At 48.7% G+C, this 25068-nt stretch overlaps 1 protein-coding gene across 1 annotated transcript in view; it reads right to left on the bottom strand.

Annotated features, from left to right (window-relative positions):
• WNT7A (Wnt family member 7A) overlaps positions 1 to 24852 on the bottom strand; it is a 62760-nt gene extending 37908 nt beyond the window's left edge. Inside the window, exons 1-2 of the mRNA XM_037167516.2 lie at positions 24561 to 24852; positions 19098 to 19324 (exon numbers count right to left, since the gene is read on the bottom strand). Coding sequence (XP_037023411.1) covers positions 19098 to 19324; positions 24561 to 24631 — 298 coding nt within the window. The 5' untranslated portion in view covers positions 24632 to 24852. The remainder of the gene's footprint in view (positions 1 to 19097; positions 19325 to 24560) is intronic.
• Between the last annotated feature and the right edge of the window lie 216 nt (positions 24853 to 25068).

Here is a 25068-nt window from a genome sequence, read left to right as displayed (position 1 = left end):
CAGTAAAAAAGAAGGAATTCCTACCTTTTGCAACAGCATGGATGCACTTGGAGACTATTATACTAAGTAAAATAAGCCAGTTGGTGAAAGGTTAATACCATGTGATCTCACTTATAAGTGGAATCTAATGAGCAAAATAGATCTAGAGACACAGAATCATGGAACAGTCTGACAGCAGTAAGAGAAGAGGAAGGAGGTGGGGACTGGCTGAAAGGAGATGAAGGGCCCTGGCTGGTGTGGCTCACTGGTTGAGTGTTAGCCTGCGAATCAAAGGGTCACCAGTTCCATTCCCAGTCAAGGGCACATGCCTAGGTTTCTGGCCAAGTCCACGGTAGGGGGCGTGTGAGAGGCAACCACACATTGATGTTTCTCTACTTCTCTTTCTCCCTCCCTTCCCTTCTCTAAAAAATAAATAAATAAAATCTTTAAAAAAGAAGATGAAGGGATTAGTCAAAGAACATATATGAAGGACCCATGGATATGAACAATGGATGGAAACTGACTATGGGTGGAGGGGGACAAGGGGGGAAAGTGGGACAACTGTAGGACAACTGTAATAGCATAGACAATAAACATTAAAAATAAAAATAAATGAAAACTATTAGCCTTCTTGATCCTACATGAAAGAACTGACATTTTAAGTTGATTATTTTATTGTAAACTATTCCATCCTCACTTACAAAATTTGGTTGAATGCTTTTCTTGTTAAATATTCAAAAAATAAAAACTAGAAGTTAAAAATATTTTACCACTCTCAGTTCTGTGCCTGGCTCCTGGCACATGCCTGACACAGCAGCTCTTATTCTCCACCAGCCCTATTACTACTGCGGTGTGCCACCTGCCATTGACAGGTTCATCCATTCTTCCTCATTAGACTGTGGGCATTTCTGGAGAAGGCTGGGATGTGGCTCCTTCACATCTGCATCCTCAAGCCTTGGTCAAACACAGAAGTCAGGGGCTGGAGGAGGGGGAAGAGGACTGCTCACAATCAGGGTGGAAAAGGGAAGGTACATCAACAGGAAGGCTTAGTAAGGAGTCTGAGGAGATGCTGAGAACTTGCTTTCTCACAGGTCTTCCCAGCTATTTGAACATGGCTCTGCTTGAGGGTGATGGGGCTCTTAGTGAGGGTGGAAGAGTGCTGAGTTAGCCAGGATGCAGAACTGCTGCCACCCACACTCTTTGCCTCTTTGGGCCTCTGTCTCTATACCTGCAAAATGGGTTCACAGCAGCATCTACTGTACAGAATGGAGATGAACCAAAGCAGTCTGCAGGAAGCCCTATGTTCAATGCGAACCCCAGTGAGCAGTTAGCAAGTTCGCTCTCAGAGCCAGGGTGGATAAGACTGAGGGCAGGCAGCCTGTTTGAAAAGGCTCCTTAGCCCAGAGCAAGTGAATGAAGCAGCACTGACCAGGTATGATGGGTGGGGAGAAGTGTTTAAAGATGTTGGGATGAAGGTGTCTTAAGTAGTGGGGGAGGAAGTGGATAAGGCAACCTCCAAGTTGCTTTGAGCCTCAGGTTACTCTGACCCACACTCAGACACACCCCTTTCCCACCCACCCATCATCTACTTCATGGCCTCCCTCACCTGGGCTGCTAAGATGCAAACAACCTGTATGCCCCTCCCCACACCCCGTACCCTACACCCCACGCTGCAGATACGTAAGCCTGTTTGCCTGTGGACTGGATGGCTTCACTGTGCCAGGACCACTTTGCTCCACCTTCCATGCCACCTAGCCACAGCACCCCTGTTAAAACAGGAGCTCAAATTCCAGCCCTGACACACACCTACCAGGGTCCTGACTCTGCACACATTCTCATATTGGTATTACAAACCATATGTGTGTGATACACGCCTGACAGAGGGCTGAAACAGAGCCATGTTGAAGGGGGTAGCCACTGGGTGGACACGCACACAGGTCTGACAGTTCAGCAGGCTGGACACCTGACAATATGCTTATTATGCAAATGTAAGAAATGGAGCACGAGACCTACCAATGCTTGTCTGGTCTCACAGGAAGGCAAGGGAACCTGCTGGGGCCATGAGATGAAGACAGAGCTAACCAGATAGGAACAGTGTCCAGGAGCTCTGTTGCTGGGCTTTGCAAAGGAGAGAGCTCTGAAATTTAAGGTAATGAGGGCAAAAGACTAGGCCTCAAGACCCACTGAGCAGGACATTGGAAAAGAGCACTTCATGGATAGACTTCCAGGGAGAGGGAGAGGATAGACTGGAAAAATACGCTCCCCGCCCCAACAAAGCTGGGCAACAAGCAGGTGAGGCTGACTTGCCCAGAACAGGAGGTGAGAGAGTGAGTGTGGGCAACCAGAATCTCCTGGGACCTGTAACTTCATTCCTGCCTCTGTGCAGATTTAAGGCTTAAATTTATTCCCCTGCATGTCCCAAGGGCTCCCAAGCCAAGAGGGAAGACTGGTCCCAGGCCAGTGATTCCCTGAAGGAGAACAAAGATAAGGGTCCTGGGCTGCTACAGAGTGTCAAATAGACAGGTAAAAATGTACCAGAGAGGACAGCCAGCAGTGAGATTAGACTCCCAAAGACATCAGAAAAAAAGAATAGTCAGATGAAAAATGTAAAAAGAGCAGGATAGGTGCTGGGGTCTCTCTGTTCCATTACTTCCTACCTGTGTGACTTTGGCCAAGTTGCTAACTTCTCTGTGTTCCAGTTTCTCTACTATAAAATAGAAAGGCTAAACACCCACTTATTTAGGGCTAGAATAAAATCAACCAAGGTAAATCATTTAGCACAGAGCCTGGCATGAGAAAGTGGCCACACTTATTGCAATGTCTATTGATGACAGCAGTAACAATTCCTTCTAAGAGAGCTGTGAGGTAAGGACTAGAAATCTTCATTTATCTTCAATTACAATTGAGGAAACTGAGGCCAAGAGAAAGGTCTGGCTTGCTTTGGTCACCCAACTGGTGGGCTAGAGAGCTGAGCTGCAGACTTTGCCTCTAACACCCACACAGACCAAAAAAAACTATCCCCAGGGATTAAATGACTCCATGAAAGGAGAACGGGTCCCTTAATCAGACCAAGTAGAGTATGCACATTAAAAAGATCAAACACCATGATCAAGTGGGATTCATCCCAGGGATGCAAGGATGGTACAATATTCACAAATCAATAAATGTAATACATCACAGGAAGAAAAGGAAAGACAAAAACCACATGATCATATCAATACATCTGGAAAAAGCATTTGATAAGGTACAGCACCCCTTTATGATTAAAACACTCAGCAAAGTGGGAATACAAGGATCATTCCTCAACATAATAAAGGCCATATATGAGAGACCTAGAGCCAACATCACATTCAATAGGTAAAAACTGAAAGCTTTCCCACTAAGATCAGGAAAAAGATGATGATGTCTGCTTTCACCACTTCTACTCAACACAGTATCGGAAGTCCTAGTCACTGCGATCAGACAAGAAAGAGATATAAAAGGCATCCAGATTGGAAAGGAGGAAGTAAAACTGTCACTGTTTGCAGATGATATCATAGTATACAGAGAAAATTCTATAGACTCCACCAAAAAGTTACTCAACCTAATAACTGAATTTGGTCAAACAGCAGGATTCAAAGTCAATATTCAGAAATCAAAGACATTTTTATACACCAAGAAAGAAAGATCAGAATCAGAAATCAAGGGGAAAAATCCCATTTGCTGTGGCAACAAGAAAAATAAAGTACCTAGGAATAAACCTAACCAAGGAGGTAAAAGACCTGTACTCAGAAAACTGCACAACACTGAAGAAAGAAATTGAGGAAGACATAAATAAATGGAAGCATGTACAATGTTCATGGATTGGAAGAATTAACATCATCAAAATGTTCATACTGCCCAAAGCAATTTATAGATTCAGTACAATCCCTATTAAAGTACCAATGGCACATCTCACAGACATAGAACAAACATTTGATGAAATTACAGGCACTCTTAGAAGGTACAGAGAGAGGCGTCCCCTGTTTTAGTCTTCTCCATAACCTCCTTCTATTTCAGACTTATTTGTTTGCTGTCTGTTTCTCCCACCACACCTACCACCTCCACTGCCCCTCCAGAATATAATGTCCTTGAAGGCAAGCACTTTGCCATGTTCCCTGTTGTGCATACAGTAAATATTTGTCAAATGAATGAATGAATGAAAGCTCCAAACAGTGACTGAAATCATATGACCTTTATTTAGTGCTTCCATGTATTTGCTCTGGAAAGCATGCTCACATGTTCCTAAAGAGAGCAACCCAACTGAAGTTCAGAGTGGCTCTGCAGGGTAGTGATGAACTCCGGCCCATCTAGCACGACTGCCCTCAGGGTGTCAGCACAGAGTATGCCAGAGGCTTGGGGTTTTGGTTTTGGGGGGGTCCCCACCAAAAAAGAAGAAGGGTGGAAAGAAAGTAACATTCGTTGAACATCTCTGTGTGCCAGAATCACACTTGGCTCTCTGTGTGGTACTATGCAAGAGTCCCTTTGGAGAGACACCATTTCTCCACAGTTTTATAGGTGAGGAAACTGAGGCTCTGAGAAGAAATGTGATTCACTGAGGCCTCCCACCTAGAAACCAGCCAGAACTGGGATTCTAGGCCCAAGTTGACAGTGTCTTTCCTCAATCCTAGCCTACCTCCCTTCCTGGCTCTTTGCTGCATCTGACAGCGTACCATTCCTTTGGCTTAAGGTATTGACTCTTATCAAAATGCCTTTATTTTTGTCAAGAGATGCCACTCAGTCGTTAGTAGTTAAGACTTACCAATTAATAATTTTTAAGACTCCATCAGCTCTGATGAGCTAAGCTTGTTCAGCCAGGAACAGGGTTTGATGGTAGTGAAAAGGCAGCAATAGATCCCAGAATCTTAAAATCTCAGACTCTCAGGGTGTGAAGCCACATTGACCTCCAGCCATCTACCCCTTCTTCACTGCATCTCCCCACAAGATGACTAACAACTCCTTATTTCATTAATGGGGAAACTGAGGCTCAGAGAGGGGACTTGCCCAGGAAGAGTCGAGATGTGGGCCCTGAGGTCACACACAGTCTCTAACAAATCCAGAAGACTCCCCCAGACCCTGACCATGCTCATTGTTTGGAGAAGGACCAATCCCTCAGCCTGTGAATGCCCCCGTAGGTTGGGTGATTTCCTGAATGCTGTCTCACTTGTCTTTTACAATAAATCTGCAAGGACGGTTCAAAGACATATCTTTTATTGTTGCAGAAACGCAGTGAGACAATACACCCAATGGCACGTGGTTTGTAATAAGCATAGCAAAGTCATAAAATCGTTTACTATTTACCAGGCTCTGTTTAAGCATTCAGTGTAGATTAACTCACTTCATCCTGCAGCAGTGCTGTGAGGTATGGGCCATTATTATCTACATTTTACAGATGTAGAAATTGAGGCCCAGAGACATGATGTAACCTGCCAAAAATTCTAACTTGGTTAGCCCCACTCCAGCATCTGAGCTACTCTCTCCCTCAAGAGCGTGATATCCACTCCAGTCTTACTGACCCCAGCCACGGCTCTTCCCTGGATCTACCCCAGGGGGCCAGTGAGCAGTCGACACTGCATTTGGCCATCATTGATCACATGCCCTCTAGGAGCAGACCCACGCCTCCTCTGCCCTGACCATCCACCTCCTTCCTCATGCCCATGAACAGAGGAAGAACCAGCAGCAAAGTCGGCCCCCACCTTCGGAGGGATTTAGACCTGCCTTGACTTCCTGGGGGCCAGACAGAGAGATCAAATCACTCAGCAGCAGCTGAGGGCTCTGAAGAATGCAGAATAGGACAGTGTCTGAGTAGTGGGCATCTGGTGTGGTAACTTCTGACCATGGAGGAGCCAGCTATAAGGCTCTCTGTGCAGGGAGAGAGGGCTCTGGGCCCAGGGCAAACTGTTTTTGACGATGGCCGCTGACGTGGTGTAGCCTGTGATGGGAGCAAGTGAGCTAGGGGCTGTGGGTGTAGCTGAAGCCATAGAGAGGGCAGTGGCGGGTCCTGCTGGCCCCTACCATCCTGCCCTGGGGAGAAGCCCCAATGTCCCGAGAATCAGAGAGTAGACTCCCAGAGCCACAGACATGAAGCCCATGATTCCTCCTGGGACAACAGGTTCAAGGAGGTCAGGAAACTTGCCCAAAGTCTCCAGTGACTCAGTGAGACCAGGGGGGGTTGGAACCAGGGCCTCCTGGTTCCCAGAATGGAATCCCCACCCTCATCTCCACCACATCCTTCTTAACTCTCAATTCACCTCTATCTCCAAGTAAAATTTCCATCCAGAAACTCAGGTGGCTTCAGCTCCTAACTCCCATAAAATGGAACTTGTCAGTCCCTCCTCTCTGCTCCTTATTAAGCTGGATGACCTACCTCACTTGAGTCTTAGCTTCCCCGTCTTTGAAATGGGAACCACCAAAAGGACACTTCCAGATTGCCCTGAAGATTTAATGAAACTCCTGTGTAAAAAGCCCAGGCCTCTAGATCCATATTATCTCTGAGATGAAAATGAGGAACCCAACTGACGCCCTCCACACATTCCAGCTCCATAACAATCCTGGCGGGTACAGAGGAAATAAACTGATGTCCAGGCCTGCCCGAAAGATTCCATTGCACCACCCTGTGCAGCCACTGTAAATGGTTTGCACCGGAATATTATCTGGGTGTATTTACGGTATCTTACTGGAAACCACAAAGTGCATTGTATTTTTTTCTTTTTTCTATTTAAAGCCAATGGGTCAGAGAGTGAGCAATCTGCAGTGACACAAGCTAAAATATATGATCATTTGGAAAATATACAGATGGAAAAAGGTTGCTTTTGCCAACCCGGTGGCAGGACAATTCACAGCCCTACTGGGCTCAGAATGCCACATCTGGCTGTCTCCATCTAAAGGAACTAGAGAGCCTCTCAATGAACAATCAGGAAAATTGGGGGGGGCAGGGAATATGTGTTTGGACTTAGCCTGGTTAAGGCAATAGACCACCGGAGATGGGACCTAGGGGAGGGGCACACATGGGCCCCCACTCTTTCACCTTCCCTCCTACCTGGGACCCATCCAAGAGTCTCTCTTTCTACCAGGCAAGGCAGAGAGCTCTGCTGACCTCACATCAAGGACCAACACCTGCTTCTTCCTGCCTCCTTCGCACATTCTGTTCCTTCAGTCTAGAAATGCCCTTCCTCTCCCATCTACTTGGAAACAAAAATATAGCCCAGTGGTTTCAAAGCAGGGCCTCGTAGGCTGGTAAACCTGGGTTCACATCCTGGCTCCACTTTCCAGTGGCTGGATCTTGAGTAAATTAACTGACCTCTCAAGGCCTCAGTTTCCTCATTTGTAAAATGGCAATAATAAATATCTGCCTCCTAAAGGGAGTAAATAAACCAAGGCATAAGACATGCCCATTACAATACCTGATAAAGGATTAATAAGCAGCAGCTCTTTTTTAAAAATATTTTATTTATTTATTTTTAGAGAGAAGGGAAAGGAGGGAGGAAGAGAGGGAGAGAAACATCAGTGTGTGGTTGCCTCTCGTGCATTCCCTACTGGGGACCTGGCCTGCAAACCAGGCATGTGCCCTGACTGGGAATCGAACGAGTGACCCTTTGGTTTGCAGGCCAGTGCTGAATCCACTGAGCTACACCAGCCAGGTCAGCAGTAGCTCTTATTAGGTGCATTATAGGTTAACCATACCTATCAAGATGAAGATCTAGTGTCCCTTTCCTGAGAGACCTTCCTGAGTTCCCTCCCTCTGCTCGTGGTCCAGCACCTTAGCCATTCTTACTTTGTGTTGAGTAAAATGATCAGTCTCTTCCCACTAGGCTGTGGTAACCTGGATTATTTATCTGCAAAGCCTCAAGAGTTGAATGAATGAATGTCTGTGGATGTAAAAGTGTCTATGTGTGTATGTGTCTGTCTGTCTGTCCACCATATGAACTCTGGACTTATCTCAAAATAGTGTCAGGACAAAAACAAAACCCAGGATGATATCGGGCTTGCAAAAATGCAAATGAGAGAAAATATCCTTTGTTGGCAGTGTTTGAGACAAGAATAGGAAAAGAAAAGGTCTTTGCTCAGGCAGGATAGCGCATTGTTAATGGCAGAAAGAATGTGGGGCTGGCCCCGTCCCTCGCTTCTGTCTCTCTCACTGGAAAGGTCTTCCAATCCATCCCTCTGTTCAGTCCTTAGCTCACCAGACATGTACTCCATCCACTTTCAGAGCCCCAGGGGGTAAAAAGACAGATTCGTGCATGGCATGCAGATTCCCAGACTAGGGATCCTAGGCCAGCCACTCACCCAAGGCAGTGAGAGGGGAACTGCTGAAGTGACTGCTCAGGAGGAGAAATGGTGACAAATGTGACAGCAGAAGAAACCCAGAAATGCACCGAAGTTACCCAGTCTGTAGAGGAGGGTGGCCCCCAGAGCTGAATCCTAGGTCATCGGTGCCCATCCCTGGAAAAATTCTGGCAGGGAAGCACCAAACAGGAGGTCATGAGTATTTGGGAAAGAACGCGGCTGTCCCCAGGAGCACACATCAGGAAATCACCATTTCTTTGTTGACAATAATGCTAGAGACAGAGCAAATCTCTACATATGCTAAGAATTTTATCTTCCCACTTCCCGTCCTTGCCTGAGATAAGGGAGAGAAACTCTTCCAACATTTCCCCTCTCAGGCAACCCCCGAGTCTTGAACATAAAACCCTGCAGCTTGACTGCCTCTCCTCTATCACCAGCCTCCTTCTGCCTTTCCTACACCACATCCTGCAGTGCAGGTGCCCAATGACGCTGGACCCCTGGCTCCTGGCCGGGTCACACCAGGAGCTTTCCTTGGAAGCTCCTCCCAGGTCACCCACTTCCTCTCCTGGGTTGTGGGCCAGCCCACTCCAGTTGAGCCCTGAAGGCAGCCTCCCGTGCTCCAGTCCACCTGCTCGTCCACCCAGAGCCCTCTTCTCTTCTACCAGATCCCAGAGCATATTGCAGCCCTGACTGTGCGGTCTGCCCCCACTAGTCTGTGGGCCCTGAGGGATCCATCAGCTGTTTACCTTTCAAAAGATTCTAGTTAATATCTGTGGGACAGACAGATAAATAAATAAACGGGTGGACACATAGGCTTGGGGGGCATGGTGTGTGATCCCATGAACATTAATTTATACAAATTCAGGAAAATGCACGTAGGGAAAGATAAATTAAAATACTGTATGTGTGGGAATATAAATTGGTACACCCACTATGAAAAAGAGTATGGAGGTTTCTGAAAAAGTTAAAACTAGAATTACCCTATGTCCAAAAAATCCCACTCTGGGCATATATCTGGAGACAATGAAATCACTGTCTTGAAGAGATGTCTGCACTCCCATGTTGACGGCAGTGGTATTCACAACAGCCAAGACATGGAAACAACATAAGTGTCTACTGAAGAATGAACAGATAAAGAAGAGGTGGCACATATAAACAATGGGATATTATTCAACCATTAAAAAAAGAATGAAATCTTGCTATTTGGCAACATAGGTGGATTTTGAGGACATCATGTTAAGCAAGATAAGTCAGAGAAAGACAAATACCCTATGATCTCACTATATGTATAATCTAAAAAACTAAAAAAATACTATATGTATATTTTGGATGTATGCTCTTCGTTCTCTACATCACTGTGCAAACCTTATACAAGCACATGAATGTTTTACTGTACTTGCACATAAAACCAGGTATCCTGAATGTTGAGGCTTATTTAAAGGACTTTCAAGGGTAATGTTGACTAGAATTACATTTCACCATCCACAGCCATGTCAGAAGCCAGCATGTACCTCTGCTGTAGACTTGGGGGAAGATGTTGGACTTGGGGGTGAGCGAGTATATGCTGGTGGATTCTGATTAGTGCAAAACCCACATGATAAGCATGGTCGCCCTGTGAAGGTCTCCAGCACGGTGTCTCCTGATGCAGGTGCCTCTGAAGAGCAGCTCCACCAGAGTGTCACTGAGTCCAAGGTCAGAGAGGAGTGGACCCTCCAGGGGAAGCTGCTGTCTTGTCTGCAGGACTTTTCAGAACCTTTAATTTGCTGGTGGAAATTCTGGCTCTCTTAGCAGAAAGTGCTCTGAGTTCACAAATTTATCATTCCAGGATCCCCCCCCTCATTTTCCCAGAGAAGCTGGTGGGGGTTGAGGGAGTGGAGACTAGTGTTCTGCTGAACAGATCCTGGGAACAGATCCTCTTGAGTCATGGCACTGGGGAGGGGTCTTCCCTAGGCCTTGACCTAGTCAACATTTTTATCCCACTGGAAGGCAACCTACAGTGGAAGGGAGAACTAACACAATGCTGGGCTAAAGTGGATGAACATGAAAATGTGCAGGATTGAATGTTCAATCTTGTATTTGGGTCAAGAATGAAAAGTCTTCAATCACACAACAGAGTGAACAGCGTGTTTCCTGTGTATAAAGTGCCACCCAGACCTGAGAGTCCTCAAGGGCTCAGAACAACTGTTAACACGTTGGGCAGAGAGGAGCTGAACTGCCTGGCAGCCGTGGACTTCCTCATGCGTATCCTGAGCACCTACTGTGTGCCAGGAGAATATGACTGACAGTCCCTGGTTCCATGAACTTCCCCATGTCTGCTATGAAGACTGATGCTGGACGCATTATTACAAAGTAAGAAAAGTCACTTGTGAAAGAGGTAAGTACCGTAAAAGCAGCAGCACTGGGTGAACTGCTGGTGTGAGGGTAGGGGTGTTCTCAGGCCAGAGGGTCAAGGAAGGCCCTCGGGAGGAAGCAGCATTTGAGTGGAGACCTGCAAAATGCTGGGTGGGCAGGTTCCCTACCATCATTCAGCAGCTTCTCCCTGCCACTCTTCTGCTCCTCCTTATACTCCGGAAGGAAGTAGGCTAAGGGTCTGTCCTCACACCCACTGAGCCTGTGGTGAATATGCCCTAGGAGGCAGGCACTGTATCAGAGGGTTTTGCTCCCTCAAAGACATACCTTCTGCCCAAGAGACAGATGATAAGAGCTACGTTTTATGATGCATGTGCAGTGTGCCAGGCACAGTTCTGAGTGCCTCACAGGGAATAAGTAATCTCCTATCACACCTAGGAGTTAGGCACTGTTATCATGGAGATAGCCATTTGGTCAAGGTCTTTGGCTGGGAAAAGAACTGAGCAGGTGGCTTCAGGGCAGAACCATTACAAAGCACTGCAGAATTAATGAATAGATCAAGATTATACCCTAAAGTAGTGAAGTGATAGGAAGAAATAGGGAGGTAAAGGATGGATAGGGATGGGCATTTCCACTGCACAGGAGAGTCATGAAGCTTCTCTTGGGGTGGGTGACATGTGATCACAGAATGGAAGAACAGAAGGGTACCTGGGCAGAGGAAACAGCCAGGGCAAAGGCCCTGAGGTTGAAAGCATTTTCACATGCTTAAGGTTCAGAAGAAGACCAGCAGGGCTGGGGTGGAGATAGGGTTGGCATGAAAGTCACAGATGTCTATAAGGGTAAGGGACCAGGGGGGCTTGGCAGTATTTTATTCCCAGAGCAACAGGAAACCACAGTAGGGTTTTACACAGGGGTGTCCTGATCAGAGCAACATGGGAAAGATGCCACGCTGAATGGCCGTGAGGATAGGGGAGGCAAGAGCATATTAGGAGGCTGATGGAGTTGTCTAGGCAGAAAATTTCTACAGATGGAGGTCTGAACCAGGAGGTGGTTGTGGAGGTGGTGAGAAGTAGACACGCTGGTAGGGTCAAGACAGTGAGCTTAGATTAGCAATTGAACCAATAGCTTCTCCCCATTTCATTCTACATCTTTCCATTCTGTTGCAACAAAAATTAAATCTAGAAAGGCATCCCCAGTTCCTCATGCTCATCTTCATCTGAGATGAATGTGTGGGCTTCATGGGAGGGACCAAGGAACATCCTCTGATGGCCCTAACCCAGCAGATGCCAGGGCCTTACATCCTGTATAATGTTTGTGCCACTTGGCAAGGTGGCCCATGTGACTCTCCTGTTCTGCAGATGGCAGGACTGAGATGAGAAAGGTGATGTACTTGCTCAGAGGCACCAGCAAGGGAGTGGTGGGGCAGGGATGGAAACCTGGCTGTGTGACTTGGATACCAGTACTTGTTTGGCTGCCCCACAACCCAGCAACAAGACAAGGTTCTCAAGGTCGTGGCATGCTTGACAACCTCAAATCTGGCAGGTGCACACAAACAGAAGAATCTCTCAGGAGCAGTGAACCACTATCAATCTCAGTCCCGCCACAAAATAAGTCATATGTCTTTAGTCAGTCTCCACCTTGCTCTAAGCCTGAGATGAAGGCATCCTATCCCGAATGGATGAGAGCAGATGAGGTGGTATATGAAAATCACATGTAGGGGAAGGGCTGTCAGCTACAGGCCCCTACTTGTCCTCAATGAAAATGTAAAAGACAAGAGATTGAAACCTTTTAACCCTTTTAACCCAGCCCCCCTGAGGTGTTGCTGAGGTAGTCCATACTCTGCTACTTGCACCGTGACATAACCATGATGGCCCAAACTGAGGGGAGAACAAACAATTCCAAGGAAAAAATGGGCAAAAAGCATGAATAGGCAACTCCCAGAAGAGTAAACATACACAGCCAGTAAATGTAGGAAGAGATTTCAACAGTATCACTTCTCAGTGAAGTGCAAACCAAGACGATAGTGAGAAAGCATCTCACACCCCATTCCTTAGGCAAAAATGAAGAAGTCTGCATGATCCCAAATGTTGGAGAGGCTGTAGATCAACACTATTTGTTGATGGGGAGTGGTACTTGGCACAATCACTGTGGAAATCAGGTTGATATTCTTACCCTGTGAACAGCAATTCTATTCCTTTGTATGTACACAAGAGAAATGCATGCACATGGACACCAGGAGACCTGTGGTAGCACTTTAAGTGACAGCAAATACTTAAGGCAGCCTACATGCCCCACAACCCAAAGCATGGGTGCACATTGGGGTCTATTTACCACAGCTAAAATGAATCAACAGTCCAGAGTGGTATGGCTCAGTTGGTTAGAGCATTGTCCTGTAGACCGGGTCCCATTCCCAGTCAGGGCACATTCGTAGGTTTGGCTGCAGTTGGGGTACATACAAGAGGCAACTGATCAATGTTCTCTCGTATTGATGTTTCTTTCCCTTTCTCTTTAAAGTACTTCTCTCCTTTTTCCTCTCTCTTAAATCAATAAGCATGTCTTTGGGTGAGGGTTAAAAAAAACCAGAATCAACAGCAGCTACCAGGAAGATAAATGAGTGAAAAATTCCAAAAGATTGCAGATAGTGTGATACTTTTCTTTATAAAATTAAATATTGGGTTGGCAAAAAAAATCCGTATGTTTTTTCTGTAAAATAAGAAACCCATTTTTCATTTTCACCAAAGCTTTATTAATTTGAATATTTTGAGTATATCAACTATTTCTCACGTGGTATATGTTGATTGTTCTCAATTAATGTCTCAATTTGATCACTGTCAACTTCGGCTGGTCTACCCAACAGACCATGGAGCATTATCCAGCAACAAATCTCCAGTATGAAAATTTGCAAACCACTTTTGATACATTCGATCAACCACAGCACCCTCTCCATACACTGCACAAATCTTTATTGCATTGCAGTTGCATTTTTTCCTTTCTCGAAATAATAAAGCATAACATGCTTAAAATTTTGTGTATTTTCTTCTGACTTCATAATGAAAATGACTACACAAGAATTCACCACTGGTGTGATAGCTGTCACAATACAATATAACAAAATTATTTTGAATGAATTTAAAGACAAGTAAGCACTACTAGAGCTATCTTGTGGAGAAAAAAACCAAACAAACTTTTTGGCCAACCCCATACAAATAAAACCAAATAACTGACTTCTGGGGAATATATCAATATGCTAAATTAGACACAAGCAAGCAAGGAATGGAAAACCCAAGATTCAGGACAGAGAAAGTATGGCTTGGGAGGGAGAGGCAGGGAGTGCATGAGGGATGTTCTCAGGAATGGATGTAAATTGCCTGTCCTTATTCTAGCTGCTGTGTTGGGTGGTGTAGATTGAAGGTTATTGGGGAGTTATTGTATTATCTTTAATAAGTGGTGGGGGGGTTATTGTATTATTGTTTTTTAAAAAGCCTGGATATAGGTGAGTGTCTTCTTAAGCCCCCAAGGGCTACACTGGGTAGCAGTTGATAAAGTTGATGTAGGCCACACAAACGCCCAAATAATCCCTGTCATTTTAAGACCCTTGAAGAGACAGCCTGTCATCTCCCCTGAGGCTAGTGACACCTTGCCTCCTGAGGCTGCAGACTCCTCCCTGTTCACCATCCCCTTAGCAATCAAATGTCCATTTTTAAGACCACCAATCCCTCAGCCTGGGGTGCCATTCACTGACCAATGAAACTCTTCACACCCTTAGAGACCCAGCTCAAGGCTCATCTCCACTGTCCAGCCCACTCCTCGCACCTTGGAGTCTCTCCTCTGAGCACCACTACACCCCTTACGCCCTTCCCTTAAAGTACAGACCAATGCTGCACTGTGGTTTCTCATTGTTATGGACCAAGTTGTATCCCCCTTCCCCAAATTCATAACCCCCAGTCTTTCAGAATGTGACTGTATCTAGAAGCATGACTTTTAAAGAGGTGATTAAGTTAAAATGAGACCATTAGGGTTACCCAAATCCAGCCTGACTGGTGTCCTTATAAGAAGAGATTAGGACACAGAGACATCAAGGGCATGCACATAGAGAACATACTTTGTGAAGACACAGTAAGAAAGTCACCATCTGCAAGCCGAGGAGAGAGGCTTCAGAAGAAACTGAACCTGCCAGCACCTTGATCTTGGACTTCCTGCCTCCAGAACTGGGACAAAACAAATCTCTGTGTTTAAACTGTCCAGCCTGTGGTACTTTCTTCCGGCAGCCTGAGCTGACTAATAGACTCATGAGCAGTACCACTTCCGTGAGAAATGTTCTGGGTGGGGCTCCCATGCCTGGCCATCAAAAGCATTGTTGCACTTGGCCATTGTGATTGTTATTGATGGACACACAACCAAAAGTCAAGCCCTGTTATCTGGTCCAATCAGAGTAAACCATAGGAATTCTGCAGGTGCCGCCAGAGAAAGGTTGAGGCCTTTCTGCAGGACTTGAACTTGAAAAGTTGTGGTGCTAGCAATGAAACAGCCATCTCACTGTTCAAAGAGGTGGCTCTGGGGTCGGTAGAAGCCAATACCACCTTTGGTCCAAGGCATTCTGAAAGTCAGCACCATCCCAGACTTTCCAATTACTTATGCAAAAACATGAATTTCCCCTTTTCTTCTGAGGTGGTCTACATTGGGTTTCCATTTCTAGCATCCAAGAGGGCCTTGTGCATGGCCATCCTCAAATCTATGCAGTAAAATCTGGAACACTCAGAAGGCAAAACAGAGCCATGAAACACAAGCAGAGTTCGAGACCGGAGTGGAAGTTGAGGGAGTGATGGAAGAAGAGCCTTTAGGTCTCAGTATGGGATGGAAAACCTGTCGGGGACTGGCTTCCCACCCCGGTGTCAATGTTCCCCTTCCTCCTCAGTCTTAGCTGGTCTCAGCTGTTCTGAATAAAAAACTATTTCCCACCTTCCTTTGCAGTGAGGTATGATCATGTGACTAAGTTCTAGCCAATGATATGTAAGCAAAACATGGGTTGGAGATTCTGGGAAGTTTCTTCAATGGCAGATGTGTCCTGCTGCTTGGAGTGTTGATTTGATGGCCAGTGCTCCCAAAGTCTAACACTGCACTCCCGATCTCTCACCCCACAAGACAGCCCTTATTGACTGATCATTCCCATAAAGAGGCAACCCTATGGGGGCAAGAATGCTGATGAAGAGCCCAGAAAGCCTAAATTTGAGACTTGCTCATGGTGTCCTCAAACAGGGTAGCTGTTTATACATGAGGAAACCAAGGCTCAGAAGGAAAGTGACTGCTCAGACTTGCAGGGAGGTGTCCAATCCTGATCTCATCTCCTCTGCTCCCACTACCACCACCTTAGAAGGACAATTCCTTCCTAACTTTTAGGTTGTCAGCATCCCCCATCCTGGTACCTCCCTTCCAAAGCCGATCTCCCCTGCTATCATTCACTGACTCCACAGCCTCCAGTCACCTCCTGCCTGGAAAACTGGACCAGACTCCCAACTCCCACCTTTGTCCCTCCACAGTTCATTCCATTTCCAGGGCCCAGAGCAATGCTGCTAAGTCTGAAGTCAGCCCCTGTCACTCTCTTGCTCTCCATTCAATGGAGGGAAATCCAGAATCCTGCATATGCCCGACAGACGTAGTGTTGTCCAGCTCCCGACTGCTCTGACCTCTGAGCCTTTCTTTCTCCCCTCTTTTACTGTACTCCAGCTATTCCAGCCTCCTTGCTGTTCCTCAAACATGTTCTGCCTCAGAGCCTTTGCACATGCCATTCCTTTTGCCTGGCAGGCTCATCCCCTCAACATGCCTGAGGTTCACCTACCTCATGAATGCAGAGGCCTTCCCTGACCACACAGGTAGAACAACAGCCTCCAGCCACGGCGGGTGAATGCATGAGTGAATCAATGAATCACAATGAATGGATGAATTCTGCACCCACCCTTTAATTCAGAATTCCCATCGGACTGAATCATATGATGTTGCCATTTTATGGGTCAAAAATCATTGTAGAGTGGCTATTTTATATAATGTGACTTACTTTGGCAATCATACCATGTTCGAAATTTTCCAATTGCTCCCACCACCTAGAAACTCAAACTGCTCAGATTGACCACATGCCTCCTGGCTCTGGCTCCCATTCTCTTCCAGGCCCAGGTGGAGCTATCCCATGGATTCTCTTGGGCTCCTTTCTTTGCTTGAATTCCCTAAGACCACCTCTGCCTGTCCAAGCCCTCCTCTTGAAAAAGGCTCCCCGCCTCAGACCTCTGCTCCACTCCGAGTACACTGGAGTCTATACTGGCTGGAGTCATCCTCCACTTCAGCTTGAAATGGATCCCTCAGTTCTACACCTCTCTGCAGCCAGGGTGGGGGGCGTGCTGCTGGATGGCAAGGCCCTCAGCACCGTGGCCTTCCACTGCACCCCCACAGGCACTATTACAATGAAACCAATGGGCCGGTTATTCCAAGACTGCAAACTGTGCTGGGATCAACCCAGTCCTGGGAGACCCTACTTTTGTTGACCTTGGACAGGTCTCTTCTGAGCCTCAGTTTCCCCATAATTGACATAATGCCAGAGCACAGAGCTGTGTCCCGGAAAATGGAGGACAGGAGTATGAGCAAGTGAAAGTGGAAAAACCGCAGGCGATGACTACAGAAGGAACACAAGGTGGGGACTTCAGCAACCTACACTGGAGTCTCAGTATTGATGCCACAGTCTGGGGCAGCCCCTCTTTTCTCTGACCCTTGGTTCTCCCCCTGAAAGGTGAGCCCTGGCACTGGGGAGAAGGGGGAACAAGGGCAAGGGGTGCAAGGCAACATCCTATCTCACAAAGATGTTGAAAGAGGGGTGTGTGTGAAGAGGGCCTGCAGCAAGAGGCCACCACATCCCTGCCAACCTCACCCTGAACCTGGGACCCTGTTCTGCAGTCCCATCAGGCGCGAGTAAGAGGCAGCTACAGAAGGTGATGACAAACTGAGACCCTTGGCAGGACCGAGATTATGTTGTTCTTCCTTGCAAGAAGAAATGGGAAGAATACATTCACTGGTGAGAGGGGGTCTCGATACCCACTGAGCCAGCAGTCCCAACAGATGAGGAAGAGATGAAGGCAGTGCCAAGTGCTTGGATGATGGGACAGAGCTTCGTGGCTATAAGGGACTTCATGCAGGGGTCTAGGGGAGGTTCTGTGTGATCAGTTTGCTGAGATGGAGCCATGCGCACAGAGGATGAGGCTCAGGAGTATGGGGTTGTGGGATAAGATCTGAGGCAGAAGGAGCTCCTGCAGCTGTATGCCCAAAGCAGGACCCAGTATGATGTGTCTGGGAAACAGGATGAGGCTGGGTGGGCAAAGAGGAGGGAGAAGACGGGGGCAGATAGGAGCAGAGGTCAGCAGTTGGGATTTCATTCTGACTCTAGGGTTATAAGCAGGGAAATGACATGATCTGATTTCCATTTACAAAGGATGGCCCTGCCTGCAGAAGGATCTGCAGGAGGATCAGGGAGCAGGAGGATGATGGGGGTGGGGGGATGGGGACCTGGCAGCCCAGACACATACACCAGCTGTGTGATCCAAGAGGGAAGCAGCGAGGACCCAGAGCAGTGGCTGGGTTTTGTGTGAACTTTTTCAGTAACCAAGGGACTTGTTGCTGTTGGGGCTGACAGAGAGACAGGACTCAAGAATGCCCAGTGAGCAGTCGAGCAGGCCAGGTGAACCACTCCATTCCAAAGAAACCCAAGGTTGAGCGGACTTCCAGGAGAGTCCATAGTTCAAAGCAAGTCTTCAGAAGTCCTGGCCTGCCAGTCCAGGCACACATAAGCAAGACACATAACACAGCCTTCCCCCCACTGATCAAGGGCCTCCTGGTGGCCAAACCCTTTCCACTAGGTTTTCTCACAATTGTTTTATAAACTCAAATGTGTGTCCCGACACTTTGTGCATGGCTATGTGTGCATGCCCAAGCAACACACAATTCCCATAAAACAAGGGTTATAAACAGAAATGCCCACGGTGGCCAGACAAGTCTTACAAGGCTGGCTATAAGATGAATAATAGGGAGTGGTGGGGACTGTGGCAGTGAATGGGCCTAAAGGAAGTTGTGTTCTCAACTCTAGCCCATTATAACCATGGTAATACATGTGTAAACTTATTTTTCAAAACAAGCCAGAAATTTGTATTTTTAGGGAAAACAGCTAATTTTAAATTTGGGGCTTCAATTAAAAAACAACATAAGTGCTATCTCAGCCAGGTAGCATTTGGGCCATACACAGCTGACATGGTCTAGATTCAAACCAGGGACTGGCCTTCATCAGATCTGAACTCCGGCACCTTTGGGGTCCCATATTAGGGTCATCCCAGCATGGGGCACGTAAGGGAGTCCCAGAGAGCTCTGGAGAGAGTATTCTGGTCCCTGCTTGGCCTGTAAGCCCCTGTTTGCAGTGTCTGGGGAGGACTTACCCACTTTGAGCTCCTTCCCGAAGACGGTGCGCTCCCCCAGCGCTGAGCAGTTCCAGCGGCCATTGCGGAACTGAAACTGACACTCGTCGAGGCCCATTTGTGAGCCTTCTCCTATGACGATGATGGCGTCCGGCCTACTCTGGCAGATTGCCCGCTGTCTGGGAGCCAGGCCTGGGATCTTGTTACAGATGATGCTGGCGCCCAGAGCTACCACCGAGGAGAAGCCACTGGAACAGAGAAAGGGAGCATTAGGCCCGTAGGGTGGGGAGCATGGCCTACAGGTCCTCCCTGGGTATCGACCCTGGTCACCTCACCCTGCAGCCCCCAGCAGGAGTCTCCCAAATTTATTGATACCATGTTTATTCATTTGTGATTTCACACTGGTATCTGTGCAGTGTATATATACAATATTAGTGAGGCGTGATTTCCTTTTCAATACCAAAAAATAAGGTGATGTATGTCAAACATAAATGTTGAGTGAATTAAGCAAGTTTCCTTTATAGTTATGATAGGATTCAATTGAGATGAAGTTTACAATCATGCAAAATTAATCTTAATACTGTTTAGGAACCATCTCTATGTGGAAAACTATAAAGGGAAACTATCGGGTTGGCCAAAATGTCCATATGGTTTTTTCCATGAAATAAAAGACGCACTTTTCATTTTCACAAATAACTTTACTGATTTGGATATTCTGAGTATGTTGGTTATCTCCCATGGTTTAACATTGATTGTCCTCAATTAATGTCTTGATTCAATGACTATCAACTTCAACTGGTCTACCTGACTATACAGCATCATTGCAAAGCATTTTTGACACATTCAATCATACACGGCACCTTCTCCATACGCAAATCTTTCTGTGCATTTTAGTTGCATGTTTCCCTTTCTTCAAATAATAAAGCATAATATGCTGAAAATATTGTGTACTTTCTTCCATCTTCAGTATTAAAATATCTGCACAAAAATTTGCTAATTTTGACACATTTTTTGTGACAGTTGTCATAATACAACCTAACAAAACAATTTCGAAAGCAGTTAAAGACAACCAAACATACTAGAGCCATCGTACAGCAAAACTGAATGAACTTTTTGGCCAACTCAAGACAGAGTTTCACGTAGCAGTTGCCTCTAAAAGAATGGTGGGTGCACAGATGTTCACTAAAAAAACAATTGTTTGTACATGGCTTATATACTCTGTGGTATGTATGTATATTTTTATTACCAAAATATATTTAAAGAGAAATTGTCGGTAGAAGCTCTAAGTATTTTCTCCCCACAAGCCAATGGAGTACGTGTATCTATATCCCCTTCTGGACATGACTGACCTAAAAGAAGCTTATGACTATTCTGGTGAAAGTCATTCACTGAATAAATACATATTAAACACCTATCAGGTGTCAGGGTCCAGGCTGGGAGACAAGCAAAGGCCCTGTCCTCAAGGGACTGTAGAGCTGCAGATCTCACCCCGATTGCCTCACTCTGGCTATTCACATTATAAAGGAATCCAACAGGCCATTTCAGACAGTGACACACACTATGAAAACAGTAAGTGAAGATGCTGTGATGGCAATTAGGAGTGGATTTGGGAGGGAAGGGACAGGGGCCACTTGAGCTGGGGTGGTCAAGGAGAGAGACCTCCCTGAGGAAGTAACAGTGAAGCAGAGATCTGATTGGCCAGCCACTGGAAGGTCTAGGGAAGAGCATTCTGGGCAAAGGGAACAGAAAATGCCAAGTCGTGGGAGGGGAACTGTTGACAAGTAACAGGAAGAACCCCTAGAAGCTGGTGCAAACCAGAGCTTGGGAAGGAAGACACACTGGAACCAAGAGATGGCCCGGGGCTGAAATTTTCTCAGATGCCTCGGGAAGCACTGAAGGTCTGCAGGCATGATACTGACAGGATCCCATCTCTCCAGCCCCATAGGACTATGGGATGCCAGGCAAGAGGTGGTGGTAGTGGCATGGCATTGGTGGCAGTGATGGGGGTGGCTGCAGACAGAGCTGACCAAACTTGCTATGGACTGATGGACTGATGGACAGGGTAGAGCTAAGGAGAGAAATGGCAAAGGTACAAGGGGAAGATAGACATCAGTGTGACTCATGGTTATGAGCCTGAGGGCAGGGGCATTTCCTAATATCAAGATAACCCCAAACAGGCTCCAATAGTAACTCTGATGATGTAGGTAGCCCTTCCTTTATATAAACATGTGTTACTCATCTGTAGCTTCCTTTTGTACAATCCTCAAGACTACTTTGAAAGAGAAGATCTAACCCCAGATGCCTCAGTCTGGTTATAAATGATAAGAGCTTCCACTTAATGAGGGCCATGACCAGCCACTGGGCTAAGTGCCTCATGCTCTCCACCCCGGAGCTCAGGAGTGGAAAGCTGTTCTGGAACTGAGATTTCTTAAAGCATAGCTACCTTCTACCCACAGCACCTGAGGTCCCACACCTTTCCAAGTGCATAACTGACCACTCCTGCCCTCTTTCCCTCTGCTCCTGCCTCATGCCAGCCTTCTACCCGTCTTAGGAACTTTGTCGTTGCCGGTACCTCTCCCTAGAAGCTCTCACCCCCTGAACTGCACATGCTTGGCTTGTCGTCATTTATGGGACCTCAAGAGTCACCAACCTGAGCAACCCAGCTACGGGAACCTGCCCCCCCTCCGCACCCCTCCTAATTTTCCATCACAACCTCTATTTTGTTCACTTAATACTCTTGCTACTCATGGTCTGGTCTTCTGAAATGTCTTAATACATTTGTTTTTAATTTTCCTGCTTATTTATTTATTGTCTTTCCATTAGACTACGAGCCTCTGAGGGCAGGAAGGCTGTCTGCCAGTTCACTAAATGGCTACTGAATGAATGGACTGTGGAGCTTCAAAAAATGTCACTTAGGGTGAGCAGCTGCTGCCCAAATGTGCACTGGACACATCAACGCATGAGCGTTTGCAGCCTCCCTAATATGTGTCACAGCGACACGGTGGGTGCTGACACCAACACTGGCCCACGTGGCCTTCTAAACAGCCCTGTCGGGCAGGACTCACCCTACCCGCTTCACATGTCTGAAAACAGAGGCTTACAGACATTGAGACATGCAGGCTAGCAGGTGATGGATTGGAAACAGGAGCCCAGTGAGAGTCACTGGCCATTCATCTCAGCCACTAAAACAGAATCTAACACAGAGCCAGAACGTGCAAAATGTTTGAGGAAGAGATGGCATAGAAAGATTAAGTGCATCTTCCGTCCACAAGTCAGAAAGAATCTTTGAACACCTAGCCGATCACAAGGAAATCCCTACACCAGCAGAGAAGTGTAATGATAGATTAGGGTCAAAAATTCAGAGGAACAACAATGTAGCAGCTAAAAGGTCAAAGCTGGGGTGCCCTCTACCTTTCCTTCGCCTACTAGCTGTGAGATGTTGGGCAAGTTACATCCCCTCTCTGTACTTCCATGGCTACAATGAGAGTATTGATAATTATTGGGCCTGGTTATTATTTTACGTCATTGGATTGTTGTAAAAATTAAACGTGTTAAAACATGGAAAGTGCTTAGAAGATCTTGTTGTTAAAGTTATTATTATTATTATTATTATTATTATTATTATTATTATTGGATCTGGTTGTCACAAGGGGCTAGTGCTTCAGTCACATAAACTATCCAGGTAAAATGAGAAAACCACAGATGCCCTGCCATCAGTCCTGAGCAGGAAGGAACCAGTCACAAATGGGGAACTAGAAGGCCTGTTCGGGACTTTACCCCTCACGCCCATTTTACAGATGGATAACCTGAGGCCCACGGAGCAGCAGAGCCTGGCTCCAAATCACCCTGCAACTCCTTCTCCCTGCCTAGACCTCCCTCCGCCCCAAAGGGCGGCTGCCGGGCCGCAGGTCGGCTCCTTCCCCGGGTCCCTCCCTCCGGACAGCCGGGCCCCGGAGGAGTCGACGAGGTCTTGGCGCCGGCGGGAGGTCGGGCGGGCGGTGCAGCCCGGGGAGGTTATTTTCTGTTGTTTTTCCCTTTCTCTCTCCCCTCCCTTGTCCCTCCGCCCCGTTTCTAATTAAAAAGGAGATAAAGCCGCGAGCGGCCAGCGCCAATCAGCCGGACCGGCTTCCTGGATGCTGGGTGCGCGCGTGGCGGCGGGTGCCGCCGCCAAGATGAAGATTAAAGTGGAGGGAAGAGCAGAGCCACTCAGCCGCGGGGAATCGATAACACTTAAAACAGCCGGCGGGCGGGCAGCGCGCGGGCCCGGCCGCCTCTCCGCCCGCGGCCGCCGCGGTCGCTCTCGCGCACCTGCTCGTTTGCACCGCGGCTCAACTCGAGAAACCCCCGCTCCGCAGCCGCGGGGTGGGCCGAGCGGAGGGGCGGCCGCGACAGAACACAAAGGGTCGGCGCACACCTCCGCGGCCTGCCCCTCGCCCGGCGGGAGGGAGGCAGGTTCCCTCCCGGGGGCGGGGGCGCAGGTGGGGCGCGACCTGCCCGGGCAGCCCTTGAGCGCCAGAACCCCCATCGATCCCTGAAGCCCCCCCGCCCCACCGGCTTTCACACGCTCTTCTCCTACGTACAAAGGGAGACCAGCCATGCAAATGCGGCTCCAAGGTCTGTCCCGAGACGCCCCCCACCTCCCGGGCCCCCACCTTCCGCCAGGGCACCGCCCTAAGGCCCCTGGTCCGCAGAAACGCAGCGGCGAAGCGGCGAGGGCTAGTCCGGCCTCGCGCAGACGGACGCCCGCGCCCAGTTTTAGGGGCGGTGCGCCCGGCCTCTTCGGGGCGCTGGCTCTGCCAGCTCGTCTCCCTCGGTCTGTCAGGGCAGCTCTCGTTCTACCTTTGTGTGTGTGTGTGTTTCACTGGCAGGCGTTGTCCCCTCGGCCTAGAAGGGGCTCCGGGAGTCTGAGGGTCTTTGGAAACCGTGCAAGGCCGGGGTCCTGAGCAGGGTTTGTGTTTTCTGCCAGCGAACGTCCCTCCCTCTGGGTACCTGTTCCCCGTGGCGCGGACCGGCCCCGCCTGCCCCAGGGGCTGCCCCGTCTCCAGCAGAGGCTGTGCCGCGCGCCTTTTCGGCTCTGGGGGCTGAGCTCCCCGGGGCGGCTGTGGTCCTGGATCTGGGCTCCGTGTGCCTGCTGGACCTGCTGGCCCGTGGGGACTGGCGAGCCCTTTGCAGCGGTCAGCGCTCCTCTGAGACTCCCCGGTTGGGGCGTCCCTACCGGCTGTCTCTGCTGCCGGGGGCTTCCAGACTCCGACGTCCCCGGGGCGGCCGGTCTCCCTGCTTGTGTCTCTGGGGATAAGCGCACCCCCGGGGCGCCCGCCTGCGAGGGACCTCCGTGCGCCCCTCGCTCCCGCACCGTGCCCACCCGGCCTCTCTGAGGAGCCGCGGGAATTGGCGGCCGACGGCGGCTCTCTGGCGGCACAGTCTTTCCCCGGGCCACGCCAACTTTGCCGGGACACGCGTGCGGGGGCTGCGAGCGGCCCTTACCCGATCCGGAGGTAGACCATGCCCAGGCTGAGAAAGAGGTGGCCCAGGCAGCGCCGTGCTTTCCGGTTCATAGTCCCCGCCGGCCGCCGGGACCGCGGGCCGAGCTGTGCGGATCCCGCCAGCCAACCCCGGTAGGACAATCAACATAGCCCGCCCAGGCGGCGCGGGCGGAGGCGTCCCCGGGGCCGTCGGTCGGTGCGCCCGTCCGCAGACTCCGCTCCGAGCCTCGCGGGGAGCGCGGGATCCGCGGAGCCGGAGGAGGGTGGGCGGAGCGAACGCCGCGCGGAGCGACGCCGGGCTGGCCGGGCGCGAGCTGCCGGTGCGAAAGTGCGAGGCGCGGGGAGTGCGAGGATGCAGCACCCACACGCCCCTGCCTCTCCCTCCCTCTTTTCTCCGGTCCCTCCCCGGCCCGCCTTCCCGGAGCGCCCGCCCCGCGCCCCCGTGCCCGGGGACCCTGCAGCCTGCTGCCGGCGCGCGCTCGCGGCTGGCCCCTCGCGCTCCCGCGGCG

Source organism: Artibeus jamaicensis, unplaced genomic scaffold (genome assembly GCF_021234435.1).
Source record: "Artibeus jamaicensis isolate MK-2021 breed Jamaican fruit bat unplaced genomic scaffold, CSHL_Jam_final contig_793, whole genome shotgun sequence".
NCBI classification, from domain to species: domain Eukaryota; kingdom Metazoa; phylum Chordata; class Mammalia; order Chiroptera; family Phyllostomidae; genus Artibeus; species Artibeus jamaicensis.
This window is presented reverse-complemented; position numbering and strand designations above follow the sequence as displayed.